Genomic DNA, 27,299 nt, shown 5'->3' on the forward strand with positions numbered 1-27,299 from the left:
ATCCCTGGATCTCCGCTATTTAGTTTAGTTTAATTACGTTTATGATGATGATGTTAAGGTCCATTGAACATCTACCTTGTTGGCTTCGGGTCATGTTCACTGAACCTTAACAACTATCAGTATAAATTAGGATTAGTTCTCATTTAGGTTTAGTTTACTTCAGTCCCTGAAGAAGGTAACTTTGTTACCGAAAAGTGCTTCGGACAACTACAGTGTCGTGTTTTGGCGTTGGGGTTTTGAGCTATTCTGTTTGTTCTATAACAACCGCCAAAGTTTTTCCATACTTAATATTCTTTAGAACAAACAAAATAGCTCAAAACCCCAACGCCAAAGTGAACTCACTCCCTGAAGAAGGTAACCTTGTTACCGAAAAGTGTTTCGAACAACTACAGGGTCGTGTTTTGGCGTTGGGGTTTTGAGCTATTTTGTTTGTTCTACAACAACCGCCAAAGTTCTTCCAATCTTCATATTTAATATTCTTTAGTTCCTTCAAAATTACGAAAGCAAATTATTTTGCTGTATTAGATAATACTTCTAAAAAATTAACGAATATTTAGCCGGCATGTCTGAGAGGGAACAGCATCGCAGCAGTTTTTCATCCAGCGATCATTTAAAATTGCTTCCTAAAGCCATTAACTTCAGAACCCGAAGGAGCATTATTATAATAAACGATGCACCGGGGACGGTAGCAAAACGTTCTCGCTGCATAAGTTTGTATGAGGAAACACGACACTCGTTCGTAACGGAACGGATATAATACCAAGTACATAGTATGAAATTCAACACTTACCCCCTTTCTCTGCGTTCGTTATTGTGACCCAAAAGTCTATCGTTTTTTCAGGTCCTAGTTCTTCGTAGTCCCACTTCTTTTTTACTCTAACAGATCCGTTTGGTTCCACCGTCACCCAAGGATTTTCATCTCGAATTTTGAAAGTTTCTTTGTCAGTTTCCTTTTCTAACTGAAACACACTTTTTCCTTCGGTGTCACCATCAGCCTCGGTGAATTCTATCCTTTTCGTAGGCCTAACAGCTCGGGTCACCCTCCGTTTATCACGTTTCAACTCCCTTTGTTCGAGTCGTTGCAAGTCCAAATCCAATTCGATTTTGGATTGAGGCTTATAATGAAACAGAATTTGGGCTGGCCGAGGAGACGTGCAGCTTGGTGACCGGAGATCATGAGCTTCAACTACTAACTCGGTATCTACTTCGACAGGTGGTTCTTCAGTTAAAAGTAAATCGCCAGTTTGCGGAACAATTACAAGCAAGTTGCTTGGGGTGACCAGGCGATAAGCTATTTTATCACCATCGGCATCTGTAGCTTCAACTTTCCCGATAGACGCGAACCGCTTCCAACTCGTGGTAACATTATCAGCATCTTTACCGTCACCGTCTCCCACAACAAATCGGTAAACTTTCTGGGTAAACACTGGACAATTATCGTTCTCATCGTCGACCTCAACTGCAACATGCGTCACAGCTTTATCGATGCCTTTGGAGTCAACGGCTTGGATCGTGAGAATGTATTTGGAGTTTTCTTCTCTATCAAGAACCTGGGATGTGACTACATAAACTCCAGCAGAACTATTCGTAACAGTAACATTAGGTAGTATATCTAATGTGACACTATCTTGAAGCTGAAAGGCCTGGGCTGTATTTCCAGAGATGATACTGTAACTGACGGGCGTAGAAATCAATCCCCTGGCAGCCGTGAGCATAGGAATGCCTGAGACTCTGGTCCCTACAGGATTGTTCTCGGTAACGTGTCCTGAATCTTCGTAGTCATCAACGTTGAAGCTAAGCATGTTCCGCCTATCCAACACGTACAATTGTAAATTGTGTTTAATAGTGTTGTTGTTCGCTTCTTCGAGAACCACGAGATTTATGGGCCGATTCACGAGTGGACTGACATCCGAAGTGGTCATAACGGAGCCGTCTTCAACTAACGCGAAGAACTGAGAAAAGTCTGACTCCATTAAGTGATAATTGATGCCGCAATTAGGATCGAACGTCTTTATACTGTAACCGGGGTGAGCATCGTGAGGTATAACTGACACAGTCTTTAAACTATTAACCCGAAACGCGAAAACCGCAACTAATAATAGAAGAAAATTCATCTTCGTCTTCGTCTTCATTGTGATGAACCGAACATTGAGTACCTGAAATAAGAAAGAGAAAAAATTCTGATATTTAGATGTTATCTTTAAGTATTCTATTTTCAATATCAGAAGGAAAAATTAAAAAATCAAATAAAATCTGCACTTTTATTAAAAAATAATACATTTATTTTACAAAAAAGTCTCTGAATTATTGAATTTTATAGTAGTATTAAACGATAATTTTATGACTATCATAATAAAAAGAGTAAGAAATTCCAATTAAAAGCGTCTTTAAAACCAAGAAAAATAAAAAGCAGAAGCCATTAATTTCGATTTTAAACCTTTCACAGTGGAGAAATAAAAGCTTTAAACGGAGATACTATCAACAGACATGAACCATATTTTAAATTTCATTATTGTTTAAGATTGCTGCATTTTTTGCCTAAAATAAGTAAGTAAGTAAGTGATTGTATTTACTCAGAGAATATTCAATCCAAATCGGATTAGTTTCTTATTAGCAAATATATAACTAAAATTTAGAAATCGACTGTGCTTCAAACCTCTTAGAAACCATATTGTAAAAATAGGCTTTAAGAATATTATGGCTACCTGTCAATCGATTATCTTTATTAAGTATGTAGGTAATTCTACAGTGGAATCAGTATCGAGTCACGGTTTTCTATATCTTTCTGAAAGTTGACGCCCAAAGAGACAGACGTCGGAACGATCAAAATTCACGTCAAAATTTGCAACAATGACACTGAATTGGGGGGTTGTAAGTATGACAATACATGTGCGTGTGCTTATTTCAAGCGAGGGGAAAGACCCAGACAGCACGCACTAGCGCTCGCTCATATAGTTCCTAGCACGGACGTAAAATCAATAACATTATTCTAGAGAGAGCACGATTGCGGCGCTGCGCCCTTCCGAGCTTTTCCTCCACCTCGCGAGCTTATAGTACTATCACCGCCAAAATCGTCTTGTATCCGGCCAGTCGGAACTTACCAATTAGAATATACTTATTGGATAGAAACGGTGTCCTTAGACGCCACTAGATCGACTGTTTTAATAATTTCACCCGCCGATTTTAAAAACCCGCAATCACTGACACAAATCTCGTACAAAAAATTGCGCCGGATACACGCTGCATGATGCTGAACAGCTAGCGTTCGCGGTCGACTGCGTTCGAAAGCGACAGCAGCTTTTCGTTTAAATCAATAGTAACAATTGCATCCAGCGATAACAGAAACACTACACGCTATAAACATCAGTCGATCGTTGTAGACACCGAACGAAAACCGTGCAGCAGAGGCAACACAAAGCTGCTGGTTTGTCGTGTGGCGCGTAGCCCGAAATGCGCACGACTACGGAGTGTGTGCTACGATGGGCGCCGACAAGGCGCGATCGAGGATCGAAACCTAAAAATGGCGATACAACCAACCACCCCCACTTGTGCGATACAATTATTGTCCGGTAGCAATAGCGGCTTTAGCGGTATTGGAGATATTTGGAGACCATGTATCGACTTCTGCTTGATATTGTGATTACCCTGTAACCATAACGGAAACAGTCACGATTCTCGGAAAGGATAAAATGGTCCTTTTCCTTCAGCATAAAAAAATGTTACTGACTTGCACAGCAATCGACAGTAATAGTCGGCCACTGAGTCTATAAATATTACTACGAAATTGCTTTTCTTATTTAATGAGAATTATGAATTTCGTATAATACTCAAGGATATTTTTAAATTTTTCTTATCTAATTGTAACGGAAATCAGTATTTTTTAACTGACGAAAAAAAGGAGGAGGTTCTCAAGTCGACGCGTATATTTTTTTTTATGTATGACCACGCATAACTTTTTACAAAGTAGTCTGATTTTGATCATTCTTTTTTATTGGAAAGGGCATACCCCGAAGTCCCATATAAATTTGGAAAAAAATTCCAACCCTAAGGGTAGGAAAACAGGGGATGATTGTTGATTGTTGTTCACTCACTGACAGTAATGTATGACCACGCATAACTTTTGACAGAATAGTTCGATTTTGATAATTCTTTTTTCATTGGAAAGGGTATACCCCGAAGTTGATCCCATATGAACTTGGGAAAAAAATGTAACCCTAAGGGTAGGAAAACAGGAGATGATTTATAATAGGAAAATAGTAGTAGTAATTAGTAGATTATAGTCATAAGAAGTTATAAAATAAAAACTTTTTAACAAAAAAATTAAACCGCCGAAAAAACTAAAAAGCAAAAAATAATAAACCTTTTTTGGTCGTAAGCAAACAAGGCAAAATAGAAATTACACATTTCTTTGTCGTCACGCGAAAATCCATAATTTGGAAGACATATGGATATACTTTTTCAACCACTATCTGAAAATATCACCTGGTTCTCTGAAAACCGCCCTTAAATAACCGAACTTTCAAAATCTTTTGAGCAAAAAGCGTAACACCCTGCGAAAGCTTTAAATTGCATTTGTTGGATGTATATTACTTTATTGTCTGTATAAATAGCCGGTTGAAGGTATTTGGGCGTCGTTAAAAAATGATGCCGCTCTTTTATGATCGCATGCAATAGAATATCTTTGTGTTCTGTTCTGTATTCGCCTGTACTGTTATCAAACTCTCAATTTTGGGCAAAGCGTAGCATTACTCAAAAGCTTTAAATTGCATTTACCTATTGCTCTTTATTATTTGTACAAAAAAATCGGTTGTCCGTAAAGTCGGTTTACTGACGATAATTGAACGTGACAACGTCATAAGAAAATACTGATGGAATGGTTTCATTTTTCAAAAGAAAATTTTAATTTTATTTGTTTGATAGATATTTTGTATGGATATAGAGAAGGAGGTAAATGGAAATGTATTATTGTATAGCAGCTGTCCACGCGGACGCATCGCTCACTCAAGTAGGAGAGAGACAGATGTCGAATGCTGCCGAACGCGGAGGCCGATTGTGCCTCTTTGTCGCTCGTTCCGCGCTCTCGCTTGCACTTCAAGCATTAAATGGAACGCCTCAGAGCGAGGTAACGCCGCATGAGTCATGCTTTTTCGTGCGTGCAGCCGGCTCCATCAAATTATAAGACGTTGTCACGTCAAAAAAGACTGAAGGTATTTGTACGAATTTTCCTTCACCATGACTAATTTTTCAAATGACGATGCCGACCTTTGATGATTGCATGCAATAGAATGTCCCTACGTTTAGTAATCGATTCACCACTAGAGTTAATAAGGAATTACAACTCTACAATCAGTGCCACACGCAATAAATCTTGATTATTAACTAAATCCTAAAAATTCGTCTACAGTAGTCATTAAGATTTTTAATAAATTACCCATTACCGTCAAAATGCAATTTGAAACAGATAAAGATAAAATTTACTAGGTGTAACACCTATGAATCTTTTGAATATGGCCTGATTGACAAAAAGAACTTGTAATGAAGTATGTTTTTGTACTCATATTACTATTTAATGTTAAAGTGCACAAAAAACACTAATTATTATTTACAGGATAAATATATTTAGTTATCCTGCTCGATGTTGGAAGCACTTCAGGTAGTACTTTTAGCCAGCGGAATTAGTCCTGCCAAAAGGACCCATTCCCTCTAATATATATCGTTCCGTTAAAAGGACCGAACCGTCCTGCTGACAGGACAAAGTCTCAGCTTCATATTCTTATTCGAAAATTTCGATAGTTTACCTCTGTCTTTAAGTAATTCCAACTGCATATGCACTAATGGCAAATTGAGACCCAAACATAGATGTCCTAGCGATGAGCAAAGCAAGACCAAGCTTAAGACTCAAGCAACATTCAGCTATCTACTTATTACGTAATATGTATTAAGATGATCCTCAGCATGGTAATAAAGATTACGTTTTCCTGGCGCCTCCACCAAAATTGTTAGTTTTAACAAAAAATAGCATGATGACAATTAGCAATAACTACCTAAACTAAAAAAAAAATGATAACTTAATTTGTTTTCATACGTATCTGGGTAATACAGATTTGTTGCCTACTTCAGACTTTTTTTATGAAGAATGAATACAAACACGGCGCTTAAGAGAATACTTCGTCATTTGATTCTAAAATATACTTAATTGCACTTTTGTAGATCTTGTATGTTTTACACGCCTACAGCTATGTACTACTATTTGTTTGTCCCGCATCAGCCTTCAACAAATCTTGTTTAAAATTTTTATTATTTCTAATGCCTATATCTCAATTTTTAAGGCTCGATATAAAAAATTAAGAAAATATTTTTTACCGATTTCTCACAAAGTAATGGATAGATAACAATAAAAACGTACTTTTTATTATTAGGTACATCAGATTTTTCGCAAAGGAGACACGAAACAATCAAACGTAATTTATGTATTTTTTGGTCGTTCAAGTATATAAGGGGAGATGAGGGTAAAAAATATCTATGATTTAGGGTCACTACATTTATGTTTGCTTCAATTAAAGACCTTTTCGAAACAACACCCTTAGTATCAACCACTCAACTTCGGATGAGGATAACTCCGAGAGGGCCGAAAAATCATAAAAATTAAGTGTTTAATTGGAAAAATCATGTGATGGAGAATAAATTTTGATATAATGTAACAGGTCAGTTGAAAAGTCCGCGGCCTAAAATAGTAAAACACATTTTTTTTTGCAAAATTCGTTTTTTTTATTCAACATAATTCCCTTCAAGGGTGATACACTGATTATAGCGATCCTCCAACTTTTCGATACCATTTTTGTAGTACGATTTGTCCTTTGCTTCAAAGTAGGCCTCAGTTTCGGCGATCACCTCTTCATTCGACGAAAATTTTTTCCCAACGAGCATTCTTTTGAGATCTGAGAACAGGAAGTAGTCGCTGGGGGCCAGATCTGGAGAATACGGTGGATGCGGAAGCAATTCGAAGCCCAATTCATGAATTTTTGCCATCGTTTTCACTGACTTGTGAGACGGTGCATTGTCTTGGTAAAGCAGGACTTTCTTTTTCTGCAAATGCGGTCGTTTCTCGGCGATTTCGTCCTTCAAACGGTCCAATAACGACAGCCGTCAAATTTTGAAGGTAAGAGTAACTGAAAATCATATGGATTTAGTTCTGGTGCCGCCATCTATGTGTCAAGCCGGGAACTTTTCAATTGACCCTAGTATTGAAAAATCAACCGTCAGTCACTTGTTATTGATATTTATTATAGATTGTATTTAATTTTCAATACCATCACTTCAGTTTGTACTATATGCATATTATAATATTTTTACGAAGAAGTATTGATATTTTTTAAAATAACGGGGTTTTAGTTTCAGAACTGGGTATCAGTCAATAAACGGTAATTACCCGTTTTCGTTACAATCCTCCAATGACCCTGACCTTAAAATATGTCATTTTTAAGGTCATTCTAAACAAGTAGCATGTAAAAATATCTACAATGGACGCACAAATTTAATGGCCACTTTATATTCTTTTCACTTTTGAATTAATATTTTTTTATGATAATTGGGTTTTAATTGCCTATATAAATGGGCATAAGTCAATAAATTTTTGGCATATTGTTTTGAATCATGAAAATATATAATATAAAAAAAATTGTTTTAAAAATAAATTTTATGTTACATCATCATGAACCGGCTAATTCCATGTCATCAAAATCTGATGGAGAGCATTCAAATTCTGACGGACAATACCTAAGTTTGTGCCAGTTTAATTGAGAGGTTGTAAATGACTTGCAACATTTGTAAAAAAACTGTTGCAAATGTTTACCTCAAATAATACTCATATAATTATTATAGCTTTCAATTGATACGTGTTTCCTTTCTTCAAGAAAAACAAGCATGATTTGGGTGGAGCATCATTGGAGAAGAAATGAAGAGGCCAACTGAGTTCTCTCCATGTTTTTGGCTCAGAATGGCCCCAAAAATGACATTTTTTAATATCATTGTGATATAAAACCCAATTATTTTAAAAAATATCAGTGAATAGGTTGATTTTTGTAATAAAAAATGATAATATATATGTATGCAAATGGAGTGATTGAATATACCAATTGTCTCTCATTATCAGGTGGTTGTCGATTAATTTTCCAATTTTATAAAATACCAACAATATATCAAAAGATGCGCCTCCCTCGCATAATTTTTCATTTTAGGAAAATTTCACCTTACCGGCTGATAGGTTTTTCACATGCGCTGAAGTAACTGATAGTCCCAGTTGATATTTATATCATCATCATAAAATAGTCAGTCCTAAGACTGGTTGGACACGCACTCGTTGCTATCCTGAGCTAATCTTCGCATTTCCCTAAAACTAGAACAACCCACATCCTTAAATATTTACGAACAGTAATCTAGTCCAGATAGTTGTACGTTTTACTCTGGATCATAATGTGGTGGTTTCCCGTTGCGTTCCACATCGCAGTACTAAGCATCAGAATGCCTTCCGATCCTCATGATCTCTTCCACCCTGAGTACTGAAAGTGCTGCTGCCCTCTTTCAGGGACTTGTCTTAGTATGGTTTCTCATTAAGAACCCCCCCCATTATTGTTAAACCTTTGGTCCGGCTCCCTAAATCATCAAAACTCTCAAGCCGATCTACTCACTCTAACTTGTACGAGTTTCGTCAAGGTTCAAGTCTCGTCGGTTCGATGATATTTATATAAGTACTGAAAATTATATGCGCAAAATATCACACCCAAAGCTGAGTGACTTAATCAGCTGATCAAAACAAACATAAATGAAGTGGCCTCAAATTATCTCCCGAATTATAACAACTGGCTTCATCTTATGTACAGTTTTCCTTATAGGTTCCTTTAGCAAATTCGAGAGGTGTGAGATCAAAAAATATTGAGAACAACTCTAATACATAAATGTTTTAATTTATTAGTATACCAACTTTTCCCCGCGCCTTCGCTCGCAGAAATTAATATTGTTTCTCCATAAAACCTTTTAACCCCCAATTCACCCTTACAACGTTTTAATTTTATGTAATGTCGCCATCTTAGATTTCAAATAGAAACTTAGCAACAACATTTCGTCCTTAAGGGTTGATTTTTAAAAATTGCCAAAACACGTATTTACATAATTTCAACAATGAGCAACCTTCGAGTAAATCCGAGTACAAATAAAATCTACCCCATAGAAACGTTGCAACCTCTTCATTTGATTAATAATATCAAACAGCATATATACCAAGTTTCAAGTAAATTCAACCACAAGTAAAGTATGTCCCAAACAAAAATTGCAACACCTTTTTACCCCGCCCCCCTATGGAGGTTGAATTTTTTAAAAAGTCGAGATAGGTCTTTCAGAAATTAAATGAGAGACCATTAAGACCAAGTTTCAAGTGAATCTGACGACAAATAACATATGTTCCATTTAAACATTGTAACTCCTTTTCACCACTCATCCCCCCCCCCCCAATAGATATTGAATTTATAAAGCAGTTTCCAATAAATCAGACCAAAAACAAACATGCAATCTTTGCAAACCCCTTTCAGCTTCCTAAAGAGGTAGAATTGTGTAAAATTTTTAAATAGGTATGTATGTCACTAATTTTATATGAAAAAGCATTAAAGGCATGTTTTAGGTAAATCTGACTATAAATAAAACACCATACTCAACCATAGACAACATTACGTTTAACTGTCAGTTGCGTTTTCTTATACCACTTTTTTTCCATGGTAACGGGATAAAAAGTAGTCTATGCCCTTCTTCTGGTTCTAAGCTAGCTCCCCACTAAATTTCAGCCAAATCGGTTCAGCCGTTCTTGAGTTATAAAGAGTGTAACTAAGACGACGTTCTTTTATATATATAGATATTCTATAAAAATGTGTCAGTTATTTTAGTTTTTACTATACCTACACATTTGATATTTCCTAATGTGGTTTCAGCATTTGCATGTTTATTACTATTGCTTAAAATTCAGTATTTATTGGTTTCCAGAAATGTAACACATTCATACATGCTAGTTTGTACGTCAGACTTTTACTACCCTTAATAACGTAGCTCTTTCGTAGTTTTGACGAAACAGTCCGGAAAGTTTATTACCGTCAGGCCACACAAAAATTAAACCCCTCTCTCATTGATCGTTACTATCCTAGCAACGACAACAAGTCAAAATACATGTGAACTTTTGGCCACACTTTTTTTTAACCTCTGACATTTGCATCTACCTTTAGGCATCTAAGTACGTGAAGTATATAGATATTACTCTTTTCAACGAATACGTAATTCAAAATTTTACACGATGGCATTGATGACACGTCACTCGAAATTGACGATGCCAGCAGAAGTCCAACATTATTGGAATGAATTGGTAGCCAAAAACGAACTGACAAGGTCAGATGTCAGTATATATCCAAGCTACACTAACTTGACTCTTCCCTAGTAAGTACAAATACTTTTACATAATTAGAATCATTAGGATGTAGAGTTTACGGCATCGTCTCTGAAGTTGGCTTCAAATAATAGGATACATTCACAGTGCTGCCAACTTGACTGATGTGCTTAAACTGATATGGTTACGGTAGGAAGAGACAACACAAACGTATTATAACTAATTTGAGAACATTGCCATATTCGAAGCACTGCCGGGAGGGTGTCGTAAAACACACTTTTACCAAGTTTTTTAATATTATCATCTCTTTACAGTAGAGTTGTTTGCCGTCAACGTTATGCAAGAAACGCGAAACGTAACAGGACTTTATACCTTCTAGAAGTAATGTATCAGGAATTGTTGCAGTCCAGGGTACTGGACGCCATACGACTATTTAGAGAATATTCCAAAGTTATAATTGTTCCCCTTGACCCCGAAGATATAATTACATTATCTGCGAAAGATCAGAGGAAATTGGACATTCTCATGGCGGAAAATTAAGTCAAAAATTCTCAAATCAGAGTGTCGACCCGTCAAAAAATGTTTAGACGCGGGCTCTTGACGGATGTCAAATAGTTTTTGAAGTTGTAGTGTTCCAAATGTTCAGCAACACATTTCAAAGTGGTTTCCTTTCGATATTTTACAGCGTGGGATCTAATCCTCTACAGCTATGGGAAAAATCAGTACGTAAAAAATGCATATACATACAATACTGTAGGAGCAGCTATACAAATAAATTCTAAAGTACGCGATGTTTATTAATATTATTTAATAGCTGTTAAACAGTTTCAGTTGAATAGGTTTTGAAGTTGTTTTTTTTTCTGCTTAAATGACCGCTACTTTTTAATCTATAAATCGAAGACGCAATCAACATCATTAAAGACAGTACAACTGTAGGGATAGATATACAGGGGTAAAAGGTTAGTATGCAGATGATATAGCAGTACTGGCATTTGGCAATGGGGCTTGAGATAGCTGACAAAACAATATTATATGAAAATAAGTAAAAGTAAAACAAAAATACTGGTATGTAAGGGAATAAAAAGTAGGGAAAGAGCGAATATAAAGATAGGAGACGAAAAATTAGAAGAAGTGGCCGATTTTAGGTATCTAGGAAGTCAGATAAGTCAGGACAGAAGGAGTAGTAGGGATATAAAGCAGAGGATAGCGCAGGGTCGTGTCGCCTTCAATAAAAAGAAGTCACTTCTATATTCGCGAACGGTTAATTTAGAAATTCGAAAAGTGATGTTAAAGGTGTATGTTTGGAACGCGGTACTGTACGGGTGCGAAACATGGACAGTGGTGTTACAAGCAAATGATAAGGATACAGTGGATAGAGAAGGTTAGAAATGAAGAGGTATTAAAAAGAATAGGAGAACAGTGAACTCTATGGAAGTCAATAAAAACTAGGCGAGATAGGTTGGTAGGACACCTTCTCAGACATGAAGGTCTAGTCAGAGACAAATTAGAGTCAGAAGCTGAAGTTAAGAGGAGTAGAGGTAGACCTAGATTAGATTACTGTTCGCAAATAGTTAAGAATGTCGGATGTTCTAGTTTTAAGGAAATGCGAAGATTAGCTCAGGATAAGAAGCAATGGTGGTGCGTGTCTAACCAATCTTAGGACCGACTACCTATATTAACCGCTTAGAATGAAATAATTAAAATATGCAACACGCTTCATATAAGTATTAATATTGATTAGAGTGTTGTATTTCAGACACGCACCCAAAGTGCGTCTTGATTATGTTTTAATTTAGTAATTACAGATTATCTCTAACCAAATAATCCAGGAACTAAATGATATCTTTACCAAAAATAAAACGTCGGAAAAAAATAGTTTATACGTGGCTATATGGAATTACAATTCATTACCCAAAGAATTAAAAGACTAAAAGTATTAAAAGAGTACCTAATTTTCGTGGCCAAGGAAACAATATTTATACATTTCTCCTTTTTTATTTCTCTCTTTACATTTACTTGGTTTCACATTTTAGAATTGTAAATTAACTTTTCTTTTGCACTGGACCTATGCACATGTTTTAAACATCTTTATAGGGTTTACTTTGTAAATACCTGGTAATATATTGAAATTGAAAATTGAAATCTAATAGAAGTAGGAATAAGAAATGATACAAACAAAAGTATCAAAAAATTTGAAATAATTGAGCTGAATTTCGGTTTTCCGTAAACGTCCAAAGTCAGTTTCCGTAGTTGAAATATCCTCCAGACTGAACTGTTGTTACGTTTTGTCTCTAAGCTTTGACTGAATGCACACCAAAGTAATGGTTTCAACCATTAGGTTTGCGATTCGAGTTTGGAGATATTATAATCTCAAATTCCAAAACATGCAACTCTTGACCTCTTTGTAAGCATTAGGTACTACGTCAAATTGCGTTTTTTCATCATCCCATATCCATACCACCTCATCTATTATTATCTTCTTGAATCCAACTGTAACCCTCTTGACCATATTTTGTTTTTCACCTCTTTTACGATTTCTGTCAGAATCTTCTTTATTCTTCTCTCTTCCACAGTTATATGATCATATAAACCACCTGTAGCTTTTATTTCCACTTCTCCATTTTTGCCCCACATACCTTCTTTTTAATTCTTCTTTTCCATACCTCTTTTACTTTCACCTTCAGTCCCATATTCTCCTTTATAAATCCCTCCAGCTCCATCTTCTTTTTATTCTCCTCCAATTTTTTGTTTTTTTTTCCTTTCTATTTTCCACTTCCATTTTCAGTTTCTTTGTTATTTTTTTGATCCTTTGCTTGTTTCCTGACATTCTTTTCTATCTCCAGCTTCTGTAGTACCATTTTCTTTACTTCTGCTTTCAAGTCGTTTTTCCCTTTAAATCATTCCCTACATTTTTTCTTCGTATTCATATTCATTCAATCTTTTTTCTAGTTCCTCTAATTTTCCACTATCCTCCTTCTCTAGTCACTTCACCTTTTCCTTTATACTGTTATTTTATTCTTTTGTTCCAAGTTTTCCCATCTTTTTTCTTCTTATTTTTTCTCTGTTTTTACTCATTTTCTTTCCGTTTTTCAGTAATTTCCTTATTACACCAATTTTTTCATCTCATGTTTTTCTATATTTTTTCTTTTCAATTCCTTATTTTCTTATTCCGGATTAACCCTTTTCTTTTTTATTTTCCATTTCCTGTTTTCCGTTGTTCCCCCACATTTTTAATATTCTTATTCCTTCGTATCAACTTTTTCTATTTTCTTCCATTAGTGTAACACTGTTTGTTTCTGACTTCGAGCAACCCACTGTTTATACTATTCCAATGTTGCCTTGAAATATTGAGAGGCTCTCAACTCTCAATCTCAATCACTCTAAATTAAAAACATTAAGACTTTTTGTTGAAATATATCAAAATATGGAGGTGGTAAGACAATTATGGGACCAGATTCTAAATCAATGACATAATAGGTACCTCGAAAATTACTACTCTCCTAATGTTGTTTTATTTCGCGTAATAATGCCCGTAGGGATGTCAAAAATTGCATTTTTTACAATTCGATGTTATTAGGATATATTAAAATTCTGACTTATCTACTGAGTCAATTGTAACAGGACAACCTCCGAACAACGTTAAAATTTAAAAAATCACATGTACTTACAATAATCATACATTAACAAAAACAAATGATCATTTAAAAATTAATTTCAGAAGCAAATTTTCTAATTCCATTTTTCCCACACAACATTTTTTTCAATACTTAAGTAATCCATAAATCACGAAGCTCTTGAGAGGGGAAAATTCCCCCCTTTTACCACCTTCTACTTGAATCCTTCGCTGTATGTGAAGAGGTTTTTTTTTTTAATTTTAAATTGAGTATTTACAAAAGAATTTTTAAAAATGTGAAGAAACTATTTCTGAAATTACGGAACTAAAAGTTTTTGAAAAATCAAAAAGCTACCTATTACAACAAAAATCATAGATCTTACCCTAGACAAAAATTTTCAGTCTCTCAGAGTCTTTCAGCGTCTCTGAGAGCGTCTATCGCAGTCTTTCACAGTCTCTCAGTTATTGCCTAGGTGTTTTTATGGATCTCTCACAGTCTATGTATGAGAGACTCGAACGATAAAATTGTTAATTCAGAGATTCGAGTCTCTCACAGAGAGACTGAATGAATAAAACTGAAAAATTGAGAGACTCGAGTCTCTCGTAGAAATACTGGGATCTCCGAAATATGTTGAACTTAGAAAATTTTAACCATGTCTATCGAGACACCACTTATTGAGAGATTCGAGTCTCTCGTTCAGAAACTGGATACGAAATGAGGATCTCTCTATGAGCGACTCGAGTCTCTCGTTCAGAAACTGGATACGAAATGAGGATTTCTCTATGAGCGACTCGAGTCTCTCGTTCAGAGACGCTAAACAGTTTTTTTGACAGTCTCTCAGCGACACCAGAGAGACTCGATGAGAGACGGAGATTCAAGTCTCTCTTTCAGAAACTCTGAGAGACTCAACATTTTCTTCTCGGGTTATAAATTACAACAGGGATATTTAAAACTTCCATTTTATTAGAGACCATTTGCAAATCAGAACCTTTGCAAAAATATTTCTAGTTCATTATATAACGAAATTATTACTGGTTTTTAAAACTTTCATACTTTACAATGTATTTAAGACAGGATACGGAATCCCTTCGACATGTGAGACAAATTCGTCCCCGCTTGTTTGTTTTTTTGGGTTTGGGCCAAGCAGACAATGGTTATCACTAAAAATTACTGAATTTTGAGTTTGAGCATTAATATTTCTACAATTTTAATTCTTATTTACTAATAGGTTAAAAACGGGCATATACGTCGTATAGTAGATGACGAAGTAAAATCATTAGTCCTGGAATTATCGGGTACCAATGTTGCGACGACTTATATCACGTGTCCCATTAAACAGAGAGCTTCTCTGGGCATAAAGCTTCCATTTTTAGTCATGGTTATAAAGAACTTGAAACGATACTTCACGTTTGAAATACAAATTCTCGGTAAGTAAGTATTATCTTAGTTAAGTTATGAAAAGCCAGTTTTAAAAATTCATTATATTTAATTTATATTTATAATGAATGGATAAAAATAGACAGAAATAAAAAAAAACCAAAAATATTTAACTTAAATTGATCAAGAAAAAAAAAGTCGTTACAACATAAAGCATTTGCTTTCATTCATTTTATTTAGCGTTAAACTTAATAACAACAAATTATATAATATCAATTATCTGGAAGTCATCCAAGGCACGAAATTGATCTTAACTATTTTTGTCGAAAACTTATTCTAGTAATCTTAATTTTAACCGTAAAAGTTACGAGAAATTCTACGTTCAAGAACTCGTTCTGCACAACTTTTTGTGTTGCCTTTAACAATTTGTTTTTGTGTTTTTCCATATTTTGTATCTAATGTTCTTGGGTAATTCCTTAGTGAAACTAGCACCATATGTAGTTAGATGCCTAATACTAATCAGAGATGTGATTTATTTGAAATAGTTGCATTTATCTTGCATTTAAATACGTTTTTGTGAAAAGCATTTTGTATTTTATATAAAATACTTTTCCAGACGTATTTTCTATTTGTAAAATGCAAAATGCATGTTTTGCTAGTATCACCGAATAAACATCATATAAAATGATGAATGATAGTTGCTCACATTGGCCATTGAAGGTAATAGAACCTTAAAAATTTAACTAAAGAGACCCCAAAAAATTAAAAAAATCTAAAATATTTGATCGATATTGTTTTCCGGGTTCAATGTCATGGTCCATCGAATTTTTAAGTTCCAAATTGATATCAGCACCTGTCAAATCACCACTTGTACCTTTAGCAAGGAACTATGAAATTCTATGAACCCAATGCTAAAGAAACTATGGATTTCATTTCTTTCTCTTATAACAATGTGTAAAATATCGAAAACAAAATGGGATTGTAAATATATTAATACGATATTATAAAATGATTGATGTTGATTTTACATCAATGAAATTATTTGCAACCCTACTTTAGCTGTGATCTTTCACGCAAAATAAACTATTTTAGCATCAGTGTCTTTTTCACAATTAAAACGATAAAGATAAATGAGGAAGCATATAGAAGAATTATTTAATTGTTACTGATCTGAAGAAACTATAACGTAAAGATAAAAAAACTATATCTCAATCACTTCAAATAGAAAAATATGAATCATACTCGCAGCTGGTGATGTAGTGCAAACACTACTCCTAGACAAAAATTTTCAGTCTCTCATCAGTCTCTCAGGGTCTTTCAGCGTCTCTGAGAACGTCTCTCACAGTCTCTCAGTTATTGCATAGGTGTTTTTATAGATTTGTCACAGTCTCTGTATGAGAGACTTGAACGATAAAATTGTTAATTCAGAGATTCGAGTCTCTCGTTCAGAGATTCGAGTCTCTCGTTCAGAGACTGGATACGAAATAAGGATTTCTCTATGAGCGACTCGAGTCTCTCGTTCAGAGACGCTAAACAGCTTTTTTGACAGTCTCTCGACAGTCTCTTTCAGCGATACCAGTGAGACTCGGTGAGAGACGTACACTCGAGCCTCGCTTTTAGGGACTCTGAGAGACTGAACATTTTTATCTTAATGTTTATATAATGTATGTAATATTTAAAAAATGAACAAATGCCTGCAAGGTTTTCTTAAAAAAATATTTTATACTTAATTAAATGTAGAATATTACATAGGTAGGTACTACAAAAAAGTATTTATTTGAAAAAAGTATTTTGAAAATACATCATTAGCCTTAAGCATTTAAAATACCAAAGGGAAATCCACTTTGTATTTTACATTTTAAATAGCACATCAAAAAAGTATTTGCATTTTGTATTTAAATACTTTTTAAAAAACCTTTTTGCACATTTCTACTACTAATACAAACTATAATTAAAAGGTGTTTCTGAAAATTCTGCTCAGAGGTCAAAAAGATGAACATATCAAATATCATCTTAAAGGTCTTGGCATTCTACGATAAATAAAAAGACTGCGGGATGATCTGTCGCACGGCTCACGCGTGTAAGAATTAATTAAATTACTTAAGAATAGGTACATGTTTTTCCGGAAAACTTTTGAAACTATCGAAAAAGTTCATCGTACAAAAATCATCAAGTTATTATTTATTTTACTTTTAATTTAAAATAGCAATGTAGTATAGTATATACATACACAAAATTTAAATGTTCTTTATTTAACTGGTATTAAAATAATCCAAAAAAAAAACATAACATTAATAAGTTGATAATTTGTATTCCCAGCGCCTTCACCAAAATAGGCATTTTAATGTTTTTTGATATAGTAATAAATATATTTTTTTAAACGGAACGCGCAACGGGAAACAGAATTTCACTAACTAATGAAATGACAGATATAAACGTTGACGAATTTTATGAAATAGAAAATTATTTATACAATCACAAATCTAGTGTTATGTAATAATAAAAGTAGAATACCTAATGGCGAGTTTTTCATGAAACTGTTAATGATATTTCATCAGTTAGTTTACTACTTCCAAATACATCACCACATTACAATAACAAGAGTTTCAAGAAATTAATAATCATTAAGATCAAATCTTATCAACTTTTTGTAAATATGAATATTGATAAATGTAGGAATACATGTAAATAAATGTAAAATTTTAAGTCATTTAGTACTTTTCTTACCATTAAAGTTAAATTCTGTAGTCGGATTATTTCAGGTAATCAATCTTAGATGTGGGGATAGCGTCTAATAAATTTTTATCTTTATTAAGAATTGTTTTTTCGTTATTTATGTCAAACTCCAAGTAACGTTAAACTAATACTGATAGAGGATTGATTTTATTACCAGGAGCGAAAATTGTTTTAGGCAACCAAGTTATCCAATTTTTTTAAATAGAAATTTTTAGACTTGTACGATGGTTTACGATTTATTGGCCAACTAATAATGTATTTTGGTTATTTATTTATTTTTGTAAATATTGTACCGCTATTACTTTAGTCCTTTCACAATTATGAAAAAACAATTTCTAACTTCGAAACTGATGTGGATTAAACGATGTTTCAGTGTGCCTTAAGATCCCTATCACCATGTTTGTGGAGGATATTGTACATGTATTAATAATAGCATTATGAATCAATTAAAAAATTAATAATTCCTTTTTAAACTTTTTTAAATGCCACATAACACTAATTAGGTGGAAAAATAAAGGGACTACACTACCGTGATTCCCTGACTTACGTATTACATAACATTGCAAGTACCTAATAAATAATTCAGTAAAGCAATTTTACTTAAAACGGTTTAGTTCTAATTCACGAACTCTTGTTTCGCCAATCGCCCTTATTTCATTACTTTCCCGTTTCACGAACTATTAAGATAGTTATATAAAAGAAAAACATCAATTACAAATATTATGACGATGTGTTGAACGAATTCTCATTCATGTTCCCAAACAAATGTGTACTACATGAGACAAAATTGACTGAATTCACAACTGAAATCGTTTATAGTACTTATTACAAGTATTTTCACGATTATCGTTTGCCTGGAGAGGTTGACAAACCTTAAGCCAACGAAACGTCGCAAAAGAACAATACGTTAACATAATCTTGTACATATTTATTGTTCTGCCTGGTTTTCCACTGATCAAGTGAGAATTCAGCAAATTTCATCTCGTATAAGAATTATAATGTTGGATCGTTTGGTCCGTCTGTTAGTCTTCTAAAAAAAATATACTGAAAATAAGCGATGGGGAGTTCCTCGTTTCATTCGATTATCACGCACACGAGTTGATTAATCCCAGAGTTGGAACCCTTATGGTTGGGATTATTAAAAGAAGGCCCATTATATCCACGAGGCCTGTGCTGCAGCCCAAAAAGGCAATATGTGTATATGTTAAGCCCGAAGACCGAAAAAGCTCAGTGACCAGAAAAAACGGCCACATCGCGTTCTGGCTGCCTTCGAACGCACAGAACGCGTTTTGGCTGTTTTTAAACGCTCGCAACGCGTTCTGGTAACTGTTAAACAGCCGGAACGCGTTTTGTCAATTGTTGAACGCTCACAACGCGTTCTTAATGTTCGACTTGTATTATTTGCCGCTTTCTACCTGCGTACAATGAGATTTATATTGTACTTATAAAACAAATGAATTTCAATCCATTTTTCAGTTTTTAGGAAACAATTCAATTATTGACAACTATAATTGGATACCAAAGATGGGTTCGGTTTTTCTCGCCGAATCATTTACCAACCAATTATTGATAGTTGTGACGATAGATCTATGTTCCTGTCTGAAGTTGAGCATGCTGAAAATGCGCGCAAAAATCAGGAGTCTCGACAATATAAGTGAACCCATCTTTGGTATCAAATTATAGTTGTCAATAATTGAATTGTTTCCTAAAAGCTGAAAAATGGATTGAAATTCATTTGTTTTATAAGTACAATATAAATCTCATTGCACGCAGGTAGAAAGCGGCATATAATACAAGTCGAACATTAAGAACGAGTTGTGAGCGTTCAACAATTGACAAAACGCGTTCCGGTTGTTTAAGAGTTACCAGAACGCATTGCGAGCGTTTAAAAACAGCCAAAACGCGTTCTGTGCGTTCGAAGGCAGCCAGAACGCGATGTGGCCGTTTTTTCCGGCCACTGAACGTTTTCGGTCTTCGGGTTTAACATATACACCCCTGTTTTCAAGACTTAACTAATCGAGAATTTGAAAGATGAAGTAAAGTCAACTTTAAAATGAACTATCGCAAAGTAGAGTTAGACTCTACCTAGTTTTTTATTTAATTTTAAGAAAGATTTAAAAGATAATCTCTTTTTTAACGCCTAACTTTTGAATGTTCTTGCCCACCTGGTACCTAATATTCAATTGGTACACAATTGTTTTTACACTTATTGTTAAATTTTTTTGCTGATTCAAAATTATGTCTTTATTTCAAAAGGCTTAGGTGATATTTATTGTATTAATTTTAATTTTAAGCCATAACTCGTATTCTACCCTAGCAACATCATGGTCCTTATGAGGCATATTTTGGTACTTTACATTTGAGCTCTTTGGACATTATTAGCCCCGGTTTTTGGGTAAAATAACATCGGTTATTACTTTTTCTATAATCACAGTTCCTGTTATATATTCGTGATGATTAGTTAAAATCACAACTTTTGATCAGGTTTTAATGGTGTCTAGACTTTTTTTAGATTAGGTATATTTGCTGATTTTCATCCCCTTCTGTCACTTCTCCATATATCATTCTTCTTGATCTTCAGGACGTAAATCCTTGCATTGAAACTACCCACATAAAAATGGAGAGAAGCATGTGTCTGCAAATATTTATTTCTTGTAGTAATTAGGGGTGAGCAGGGGTCAATACGTTTTTCCAATACCTTGTAAAATCTTAATCATATCAAATAGAAAAAGGAGCACTCCTTCCACCACGCTGATGAACTAATACTTAACTTCCCAAAAACTGAGGCGCAATTCTCAAACATGATGCGCGACAAAAATTTTTATTGTAGCTATGTACACGGTATCATCTAAAGTTAATTAAAGAGAATAGAGTTATAGGGTTACTACGAACTTGGATTTATCAGATTGTATTTCTTTCTGCCTATCGATATGCATATGAAAGGGTTCACCATGTCCAGTGGCGGATTTGTAGTCCTAGCCGCTCTAGACCCCACGCCATGTGCAGCCCCTTTCTCAACACCCGTCATTATAGACCAGATACATAATTAATGAATTTATCATCAGTGATTTTTTTTGGCACGATTTGGCGCCCTTAATATTTGGCCGCCATAAGCCCGGGCCTATTGGGCCTTACGGCAAATCCGCCAATGACCATGTCTACCCCTCCGAATGAACCTCTTCCTATTATTTGGAGATGGTCCTTTTTTAACGAGTTGCGGGTTTCAGTATAGATACATTTTTTTCTATTTCATATAACAAGGGTTTCCATCATTGAAAACATTTTCGCAGATGATAAAGACATGCACCGACGATTTCGAGTTTCAAATTTTCAATCGACTACAAAAGTGAGACCCTTCTGCACTACAATGCCCATTGGGCTCAGCAGTGGTTGGAATCAAGTCCAATTCAACTTGGCGGACTTTACACGTAGAGCTTACGGTAAGATCACTTCAATATGATTGATTTTTTTTTGTGATGCTCAAGCATTGTATAACAATAACACACACTTATAAACTCAAGCTGCAACTCCTGAATCAAAAACTGTTCTTCAGCTTATTGAAATGAAGAATACTGACAAAAAATATGGTTGAAATTGCAATCAACCTTAAACTAGTTCAGAACATAACAATGATTTGTAGATTTCTCTTATCTTTAGGGTCTACCTACATCGAAACTATGAGAGTTCAAATTCATGCCAACATTAGAATTCGCCGAATTTACTTTGCCGACAGACTTTATGGGGATGATGAGATGCCGAATGAATATCGCCTATTTTTACCAATACCCGGCATTTCGAGACTTTCAGAAAAGGAGAAACGGCCATCAAAAGAAGAAGAAGAAGAAAAAGAAAAACTGGAATTAGGTGAAGGAGAGGGAGAAGCAGCTTCAGCGGCACCACCTGCATCCCCAGTTATGGAAGGCGCTGCAGCAGAAGCCGCTCCTGAGGGTGAGAAACCCGCTGAAGGTGGCGAAGCGGAGGCTGCGGCAGGTGATGAGGGTCAAGCACAAGTATCCCCCGAAGGTGAAGGTGAAGGCGAAGGAGCCGGTGAAGGAGAAGGAGAAGGCGAAGCAGGGTCAGAAATGCCAGCTGAAGCTGGAACGGACGAAGCTCCGGCGACTGAAGGCGAAAACGAAGGAGGTGAAGGAGATGAAGGAGCAACGGAAGGAGAAACAGCTGAATCCCCCGAAACACCAGCTCCGACTGAAGCTTAGTAATATTGTATTATTTTCATTGATTTTATCATTTTTAAAACATTCAATTGTACAAATAACACTTTCTAACATTTTTATAACTGCATATCTATAGATATATGTAGATACATATCAACGCGTAAATTGTTAAAAATATTAAAGTTGAAATCTAAAGGAATTTTTAACAGTTAATTAATTGAAAAGAATAAGCCAGAGTCAATATGCTCCCATCTAAAATGTCAATAATTGAAATATAATACCTACAAGCGGCTATTTATTGAAATTGTACAAATAAAGAATGTGTGCTCATTTATTATTATTTTAATCATTATTATTATTAATTACCCAGTTATTGTAAACCGAATCAGAAAACGTTGACATTTTTATATGCCTATCGCTTGCTTGGAATGTTACAAATTTAAGAAAATTAGAATTATAGTTAGTTAGTTATATCTTATATGTCATGAGACACTATGTTTCTATCAAGGTTCTTTGTTTGTTTTGCATCATTTTCAAAAAATTAGCTAATCTGTTTCTTAAAATTAGCAGAAAGAGGCATATTAACAATAAATTACCGTTAGAGGTACCATAGTTGAATCACAGTTAAACTTTAAATGCATTTTTCTAAAGTTCGTTTGTAACATAGATCCTTATAATTTTAAGCAAACGATATATTTACCAAAATTTCCAAGATACAAAAACTTCACATAATATGTAAATGTCATTCAAGTAGTATAAAATGTAAATCCATTTATTTTTATTTTTCGTACACATTATAGAAACATTCAAAATTTAAATAAAACCCCAGAACAATAAAATATAAAGAAATTTTTCAGAAAATAATAAGGAATTCGGTTTGTAATTGGGATGAAAACACTAAAATGATGCATTAGCTATATACTATACTTATATTATAGGTAGTTATAATGCCAGAATCAGGCGAGCTCAATCTTAAATAATTAACACAAAGTTTGTTTAATGTTTACATTAAAGATCATGAAAAATGGTACTTTCAAAGGAGTAAATGAAGTGATACTTTTATGAACACTCCTTTTCTTTCAGTAAAAATTTGTATTTGCGTTGGCTGCCATGAAATCACATGAAAAATATTACGTCATTTTTGATTTAATTTGTCTATGATTTTATTAATTAAAAAAGTAAAAAAATACCCAATGACGTTAATAATATTACAAACGTCAATTTCAACCTAGAACTGTAGTATTATGCTTAAACATTTTTTGTTTTTAATAATGTCTCTCATTAAAAGTTAGTTTATCTAAAAAAAATGAACAAGGAAAAGTGTTATGGTAGTGTAAATATCGCATTATTGTAGTCTTTAACTCTGATATTCCTAACCTAAAAAGATGGTATACTGTAACAGTTGAGTGTTTTAAATTATACGTTTAGAAAAATTCGATATGGTAGAGTCTCCTCCACCTCAGTTTTTAAAAACTATAGAATGGGACATGATGGACAAAACAAAATTTGTCCCATTGTCTATGTTAAGCTCCTTCTCAGTTCGTTGTGCATTGTACCCTCTCACGTTAATTAAGACTCGATTACAAATTCAGAAACATAATGATGTTTATTCAGGTCAGTAGAGATATATAAAACGCCTATAATATTTCTTTATATATGTATTTTTAGGAACATTTGATGCATATTATAAAATTTTTAAATATGAAGGTTTCTCTGGACTTTACAGGGGATTTTGGGTGTCTTCTGTGCAAATAGTTAGTGGTAATGTACAACTACATTTAAGTAAGACTAACACTTAAATGACATCTTTTAGGAGTTTTTTATATTTCAACTTATGAAGGANAATTTATCCAAAAATATAACAATATTCTCGTTTCTAAATGCATTTTATAGTCGTATCTCTGTGTTCGTTTTTACTTAAGTTTAATTTTACTTTTTTATTTAAAAACAAAACGGAGCACGTGGAAAGTTCATATTAGCAGACGTTAGCGCCGTAATTTCCATACCTACGTCATAAACTGACTTATTTACATTGTCGATGAAAAAATTGTGCATCTTGTTTACCGAACCTACAGAAAAAAACATGCCTTACCTGCTGGCAACGGATGGAGTATCTCTGCCTGGATCGGGTGACTGTAAGAACGAATGTTGGGGTGTGTTCGGGTAACTTACGGACGCCGGACCGTTCCAACCCGGTATTTGTGTTACTAACAGTGGCCTCACATAACCGTTGCTTGTAGTTGGTTGACTATCTACTTAAACAAATTTGTTAATCAATACATGTACAAAGATAAACACAAAATAAAAAACCTGCAGGTAATACATTAATTCATTTAATTGTTTCGAACAAATTGGTCATTTTCAAGAACACAAAAAATATAACTAAAATCAAATTAAAGTAAGGACTTTTATACTTAAGCTAAGGGGTGGGGCATACACATAAAAAAAACTCAATTATATGTATATAAGTAAAAGTGTTACTGAAAGTAAAAGTTTCTTTATCATTATTAACAGGATTTTAACTGCTGGAAGAGTTTTTAAGAGTTTGGTAGTACTGTAAATTTTTTGTTGTTTAAGGGTGCACCTACATATGTAGTAATTTTAGGATATTTTCATGTTCGTTAACATTTGTAATGCAGTGTTCTACTATACAGGCCTGTCGAACATTTTGAGTTTTTCAGACTACCTACATGCTCTTTTAAACATACATTTAATTTGAGAACAATTTATTTAACAAACATCACTCTTTTTGTGTTTGACTAATTTTAGTTTATTGCTTACTAGCAAGAGTACCTTTATAAGTTATTTTTGTTTATTTCAATAGCATGATGATAAGTTTTTAGTTTTATTATTACATTTTACCAGTCCAAAAGAATTAAAAATTAAAAGGAATACTCACCCCTAATTTCCACAAATAATTTTATATGAGCGGACACGTGTTTCGCCCACTACATACGTGGGCATTATCAACGCGAGACTGATAAAATTATTTGTGGTAATTAGGGGTGAGTATTCCTTTTAATTTTTAATTAATATTTACCACAGTCTCTTCTTTCTATTTAGTCCAAAAGAAATTTTACTTATTCTACAACATATCATCAAACGGTATTTTACCACACAAAAGAAATTCCATGTTAAGTTACCGTAAATAAAAATTTGTTTGCAGATGTTGCTTTTGAAATATTAATTATTAAACATTTTCGACAACTTATTTTACTGTTTATTTTAAAATACTATAATAAAAAATGAATATTTTGAATTTATAAGGTACATTTGAACTCTATTTTGACATTAATATACGACCCGCAATTTGAACTGTAGGAGGTACCATGCAAAATTGTTTCTAATAAATATGAAACTAAAAACACGATATTAAAAAAACATTATAGTATAGTAAACCATTACAGTACTTAATTATAAGAAAACAGTAAACTACAGTTAATTTACTTACCTTGGAAAGGTGTATAATACTTGTTGAAAGCAATATCCTTTGGAATATCTGGATAAAGATTAACAAGATGATTTAAATCGGAAATACGATCGGCAAGAGATCGAATTCCAAAGTCTTTGGATGTGAATGGTTGGAGCATAAACACTTCTTGATTTTCTATAAAACCAAACAATATTATTAAGTCGTTATACATAAACGCAGCTAATAAATACATATTATTCATCCAAGGAAAAAGCAGCGGTGTTTGGTAGAGCAAAGCACTATATTTTTTTAATGGTATGTTTATCAAATTATACTCTACAGTCGTATGTCGTTTATAGTTCACTACGCTCTTCTATGTCTGTCTTTATTTTTATTAGTCGATGTAAGAAACGATAGTGTACATGAAGTTGGCTGATAGATCATTAATTCGTGGGATAGATAATATGTAAACAAACTCAATACACCTACCTGAAACCCAAGCTATTGTAATTCCACCTAATTCGCTGTCAGAAAACCTTAACAAGAAAGTTCCATTTGGACAATTTTGAAGCATTTCTTCTGCTTGCTTTTTGCGAATAAATCCCAGTATGGCACTGTAAAAAAATGAATAAAATAAAAACTGTATCAACCTAGCAGTACATTGTGCAATATTATCAGTAAAATGCCTTGTTTTCAATTCGTTTCAAATAAACGTTAAACAATAAAAAAATGTATTACTTATCCATCCAAGGTCCCCTAAGGTGTTCCCTAGTCAACTTCATAACTGCATAAAACCATTCCCAAAAGGTAAAATTTCGTTCATTCAGTGGTTCTTTACAAAACTGTGCCCAACTTAGAAGTTGATTATTATCTGTAAAATTTCCCCTGAAAGCCTTCTGTGCAAGAAAACAAAGATTTTCGTCTGTCAACGGTCGGCCCGTTGCTGCTCTGAACTTAAGGGATAGGGTTTCTGCTACTTTGTTCCACGGAACCTATGTCAAAGAGAAAATATGTAATAAAGTAAGCTTTTTAAATCATTTTAAGAAGTTCAGTTTTAGAACTTTTTTTTACTCCCAGGCATTACATTATTCACATTTTTATTTTTTTTTTATTACCTTAAATGTTCAAGTTTCATTTTCACATTTATTGATTACGGAGCGCGTATTACAGAGGATCCTTGAAAATTGGTTAGTGAGTATATACAAAAAGAAACCCTAGCACAGTACTAACTGCTATTGTTAAGTGATTTGTAGATTAACAAAGCAACTGACTGATTGATAGCAGGCGCTTCACCATTTTTTCTCATGCATCACGAGCTAAACCAAATAGTTTGAGATAAGACTGAACTATTTAGGGCAGTGGTTTCCAACCTGTGGGGCGCGCCTCCCTGGGGGGACGCGAGACTGTTGCAAGGGGGGCATGCAGCTGTTTCCAAAATATCATTTTCGAATACAAACCAAAAAAGTCGAATAGGTGTCAAAAAAATTAATCAGCAAAATAGGTATACGTAATCCACAATCTTCGCCGCGAAAATTATTATTTCTTATAATAAATAATTATTTTTT

The 27,299-nt window shown here is 34.1% G+C and overlaps 5 protein-coding genes across 6 annotated transcripts in view; 3 read left to right on the plus strand and 2 right to left on the minus strand.

Moving 5' to 3' along the window:
• LOC108732855 (neural-cadherin) overlaps positions 1-3,439 on the minus strand; it is a 144,646-nt gene extending 141,207 nt beyond the window's left edge. Inside the window, 2 exon segments of the mRNA XM_025977022.1 lie at positions 791-2,156; positions 3,102-3,439. Of these exon segments, the coding sequence (XP_025832807.1) occupies positions 791-2,132 (1,342 nt within the window). The 5' untranslated portion in view covers positions 2,133-2,156; positions 3,102-3,439.
• A 6,773-nt stretch (positions 3,440-10,212) lies between these two features.
• LOC112905154 lies at positions 10,213-11,053 on the plus strand. Its single transcript, XM_025977016.1, has 2 exons — positions 10,213-10,473; positions 10,738-11,053. The coding sequence occupies exons 1-2, from the start codon at positions 10,334-10,336 to the stop codon at positions 10,961-10,963; spliced, it is 366 nt and encodes a 121-aa protein (XP_025832801.1). The 5' UTR covers positions 10,213-10,333; the 3' UTR covers positions 10,964-11,053.
• Positions 10,970-22,641, plus strand: LOC108732856 (cilia- and flagella-associated protein 20-like). The gene is made up of 4 exons (XM_025977015.1): positions 10,970-11,145; positions 15,266-15,464; positions 21,441-21,590; positions 21,808-22,641. The coding sequence occupies exons 1-4, from the start codon at positions 11,062-11,064 to the stop codon at positions 22,362-22,364; spliced, it is 990 nt and encodes a 329-aa protein (XP_025832800.1). The 5' UTR covers positions 10,970-11,061; the 3' UTR covers positions 22,365-22,641.
• Positions 22,642-23,489: 848 nt separating this feature from the next.
• LOC112905146 (solute carrier family 25 member 44) overlaps positions 23,490-27,299 on the plus strand; it is a 10,570-nt gene continuing 6,760 nt past the window's right edge. Inside the window, exons 1-2 of one of the 2 annotated variants that reach the window (XM_025976976.1) lie at positions 23,490-23,936; positions 23,991-24,083. In XM_025976976.1, the coding sequence (XP_025832761.1) occupies positions 23,762-23,936; positions 23,991-24,083 (268 nt within the window). In that variant the 5' untranslated portion in view covers positions 23,490-23,761. The remainder of the gene's footprint in view (positions 23,937-23,990; positions 24,084-27,299) is intronic. The other variant, XM_025976975.1, reaches the window with a different exon arrangement.
• LOC112903946 (signal transducer and activator of transcription 5B-like) lies at positions 24,263-26,726 on the minus strand (the record flags this gene model as incomplete). The annotated part of the gene is given in 5 exon segments (XM_025976977.1): positions 24,263-24,328; positions 24,415-24,574; positions 25,774-25,929; positions 26,224-26,348; positions 26,473-26,726. Coding segments are annotated over 5 exon segments (726 nt in total), but the record flags the coding sequence as incomplete, so codon positions are not given.

This window comes from Agrilus planipennis, unplaced genomic scaffold (assembly GCF_000699045.2).
Source record: "Agrilus planipennis isolate EAB-ADULT unplaced genomic scaffold, Apla_2.0 scaffold31, whole genome shotgun sequence".
NCBI classification, from domain to species: domain Eukaryota; kingdom Metazoa; phylum Arthropoda; class Insecta; order Coleoptera; family Buprestidae; genus Agrilus; species Agrilus planipennis.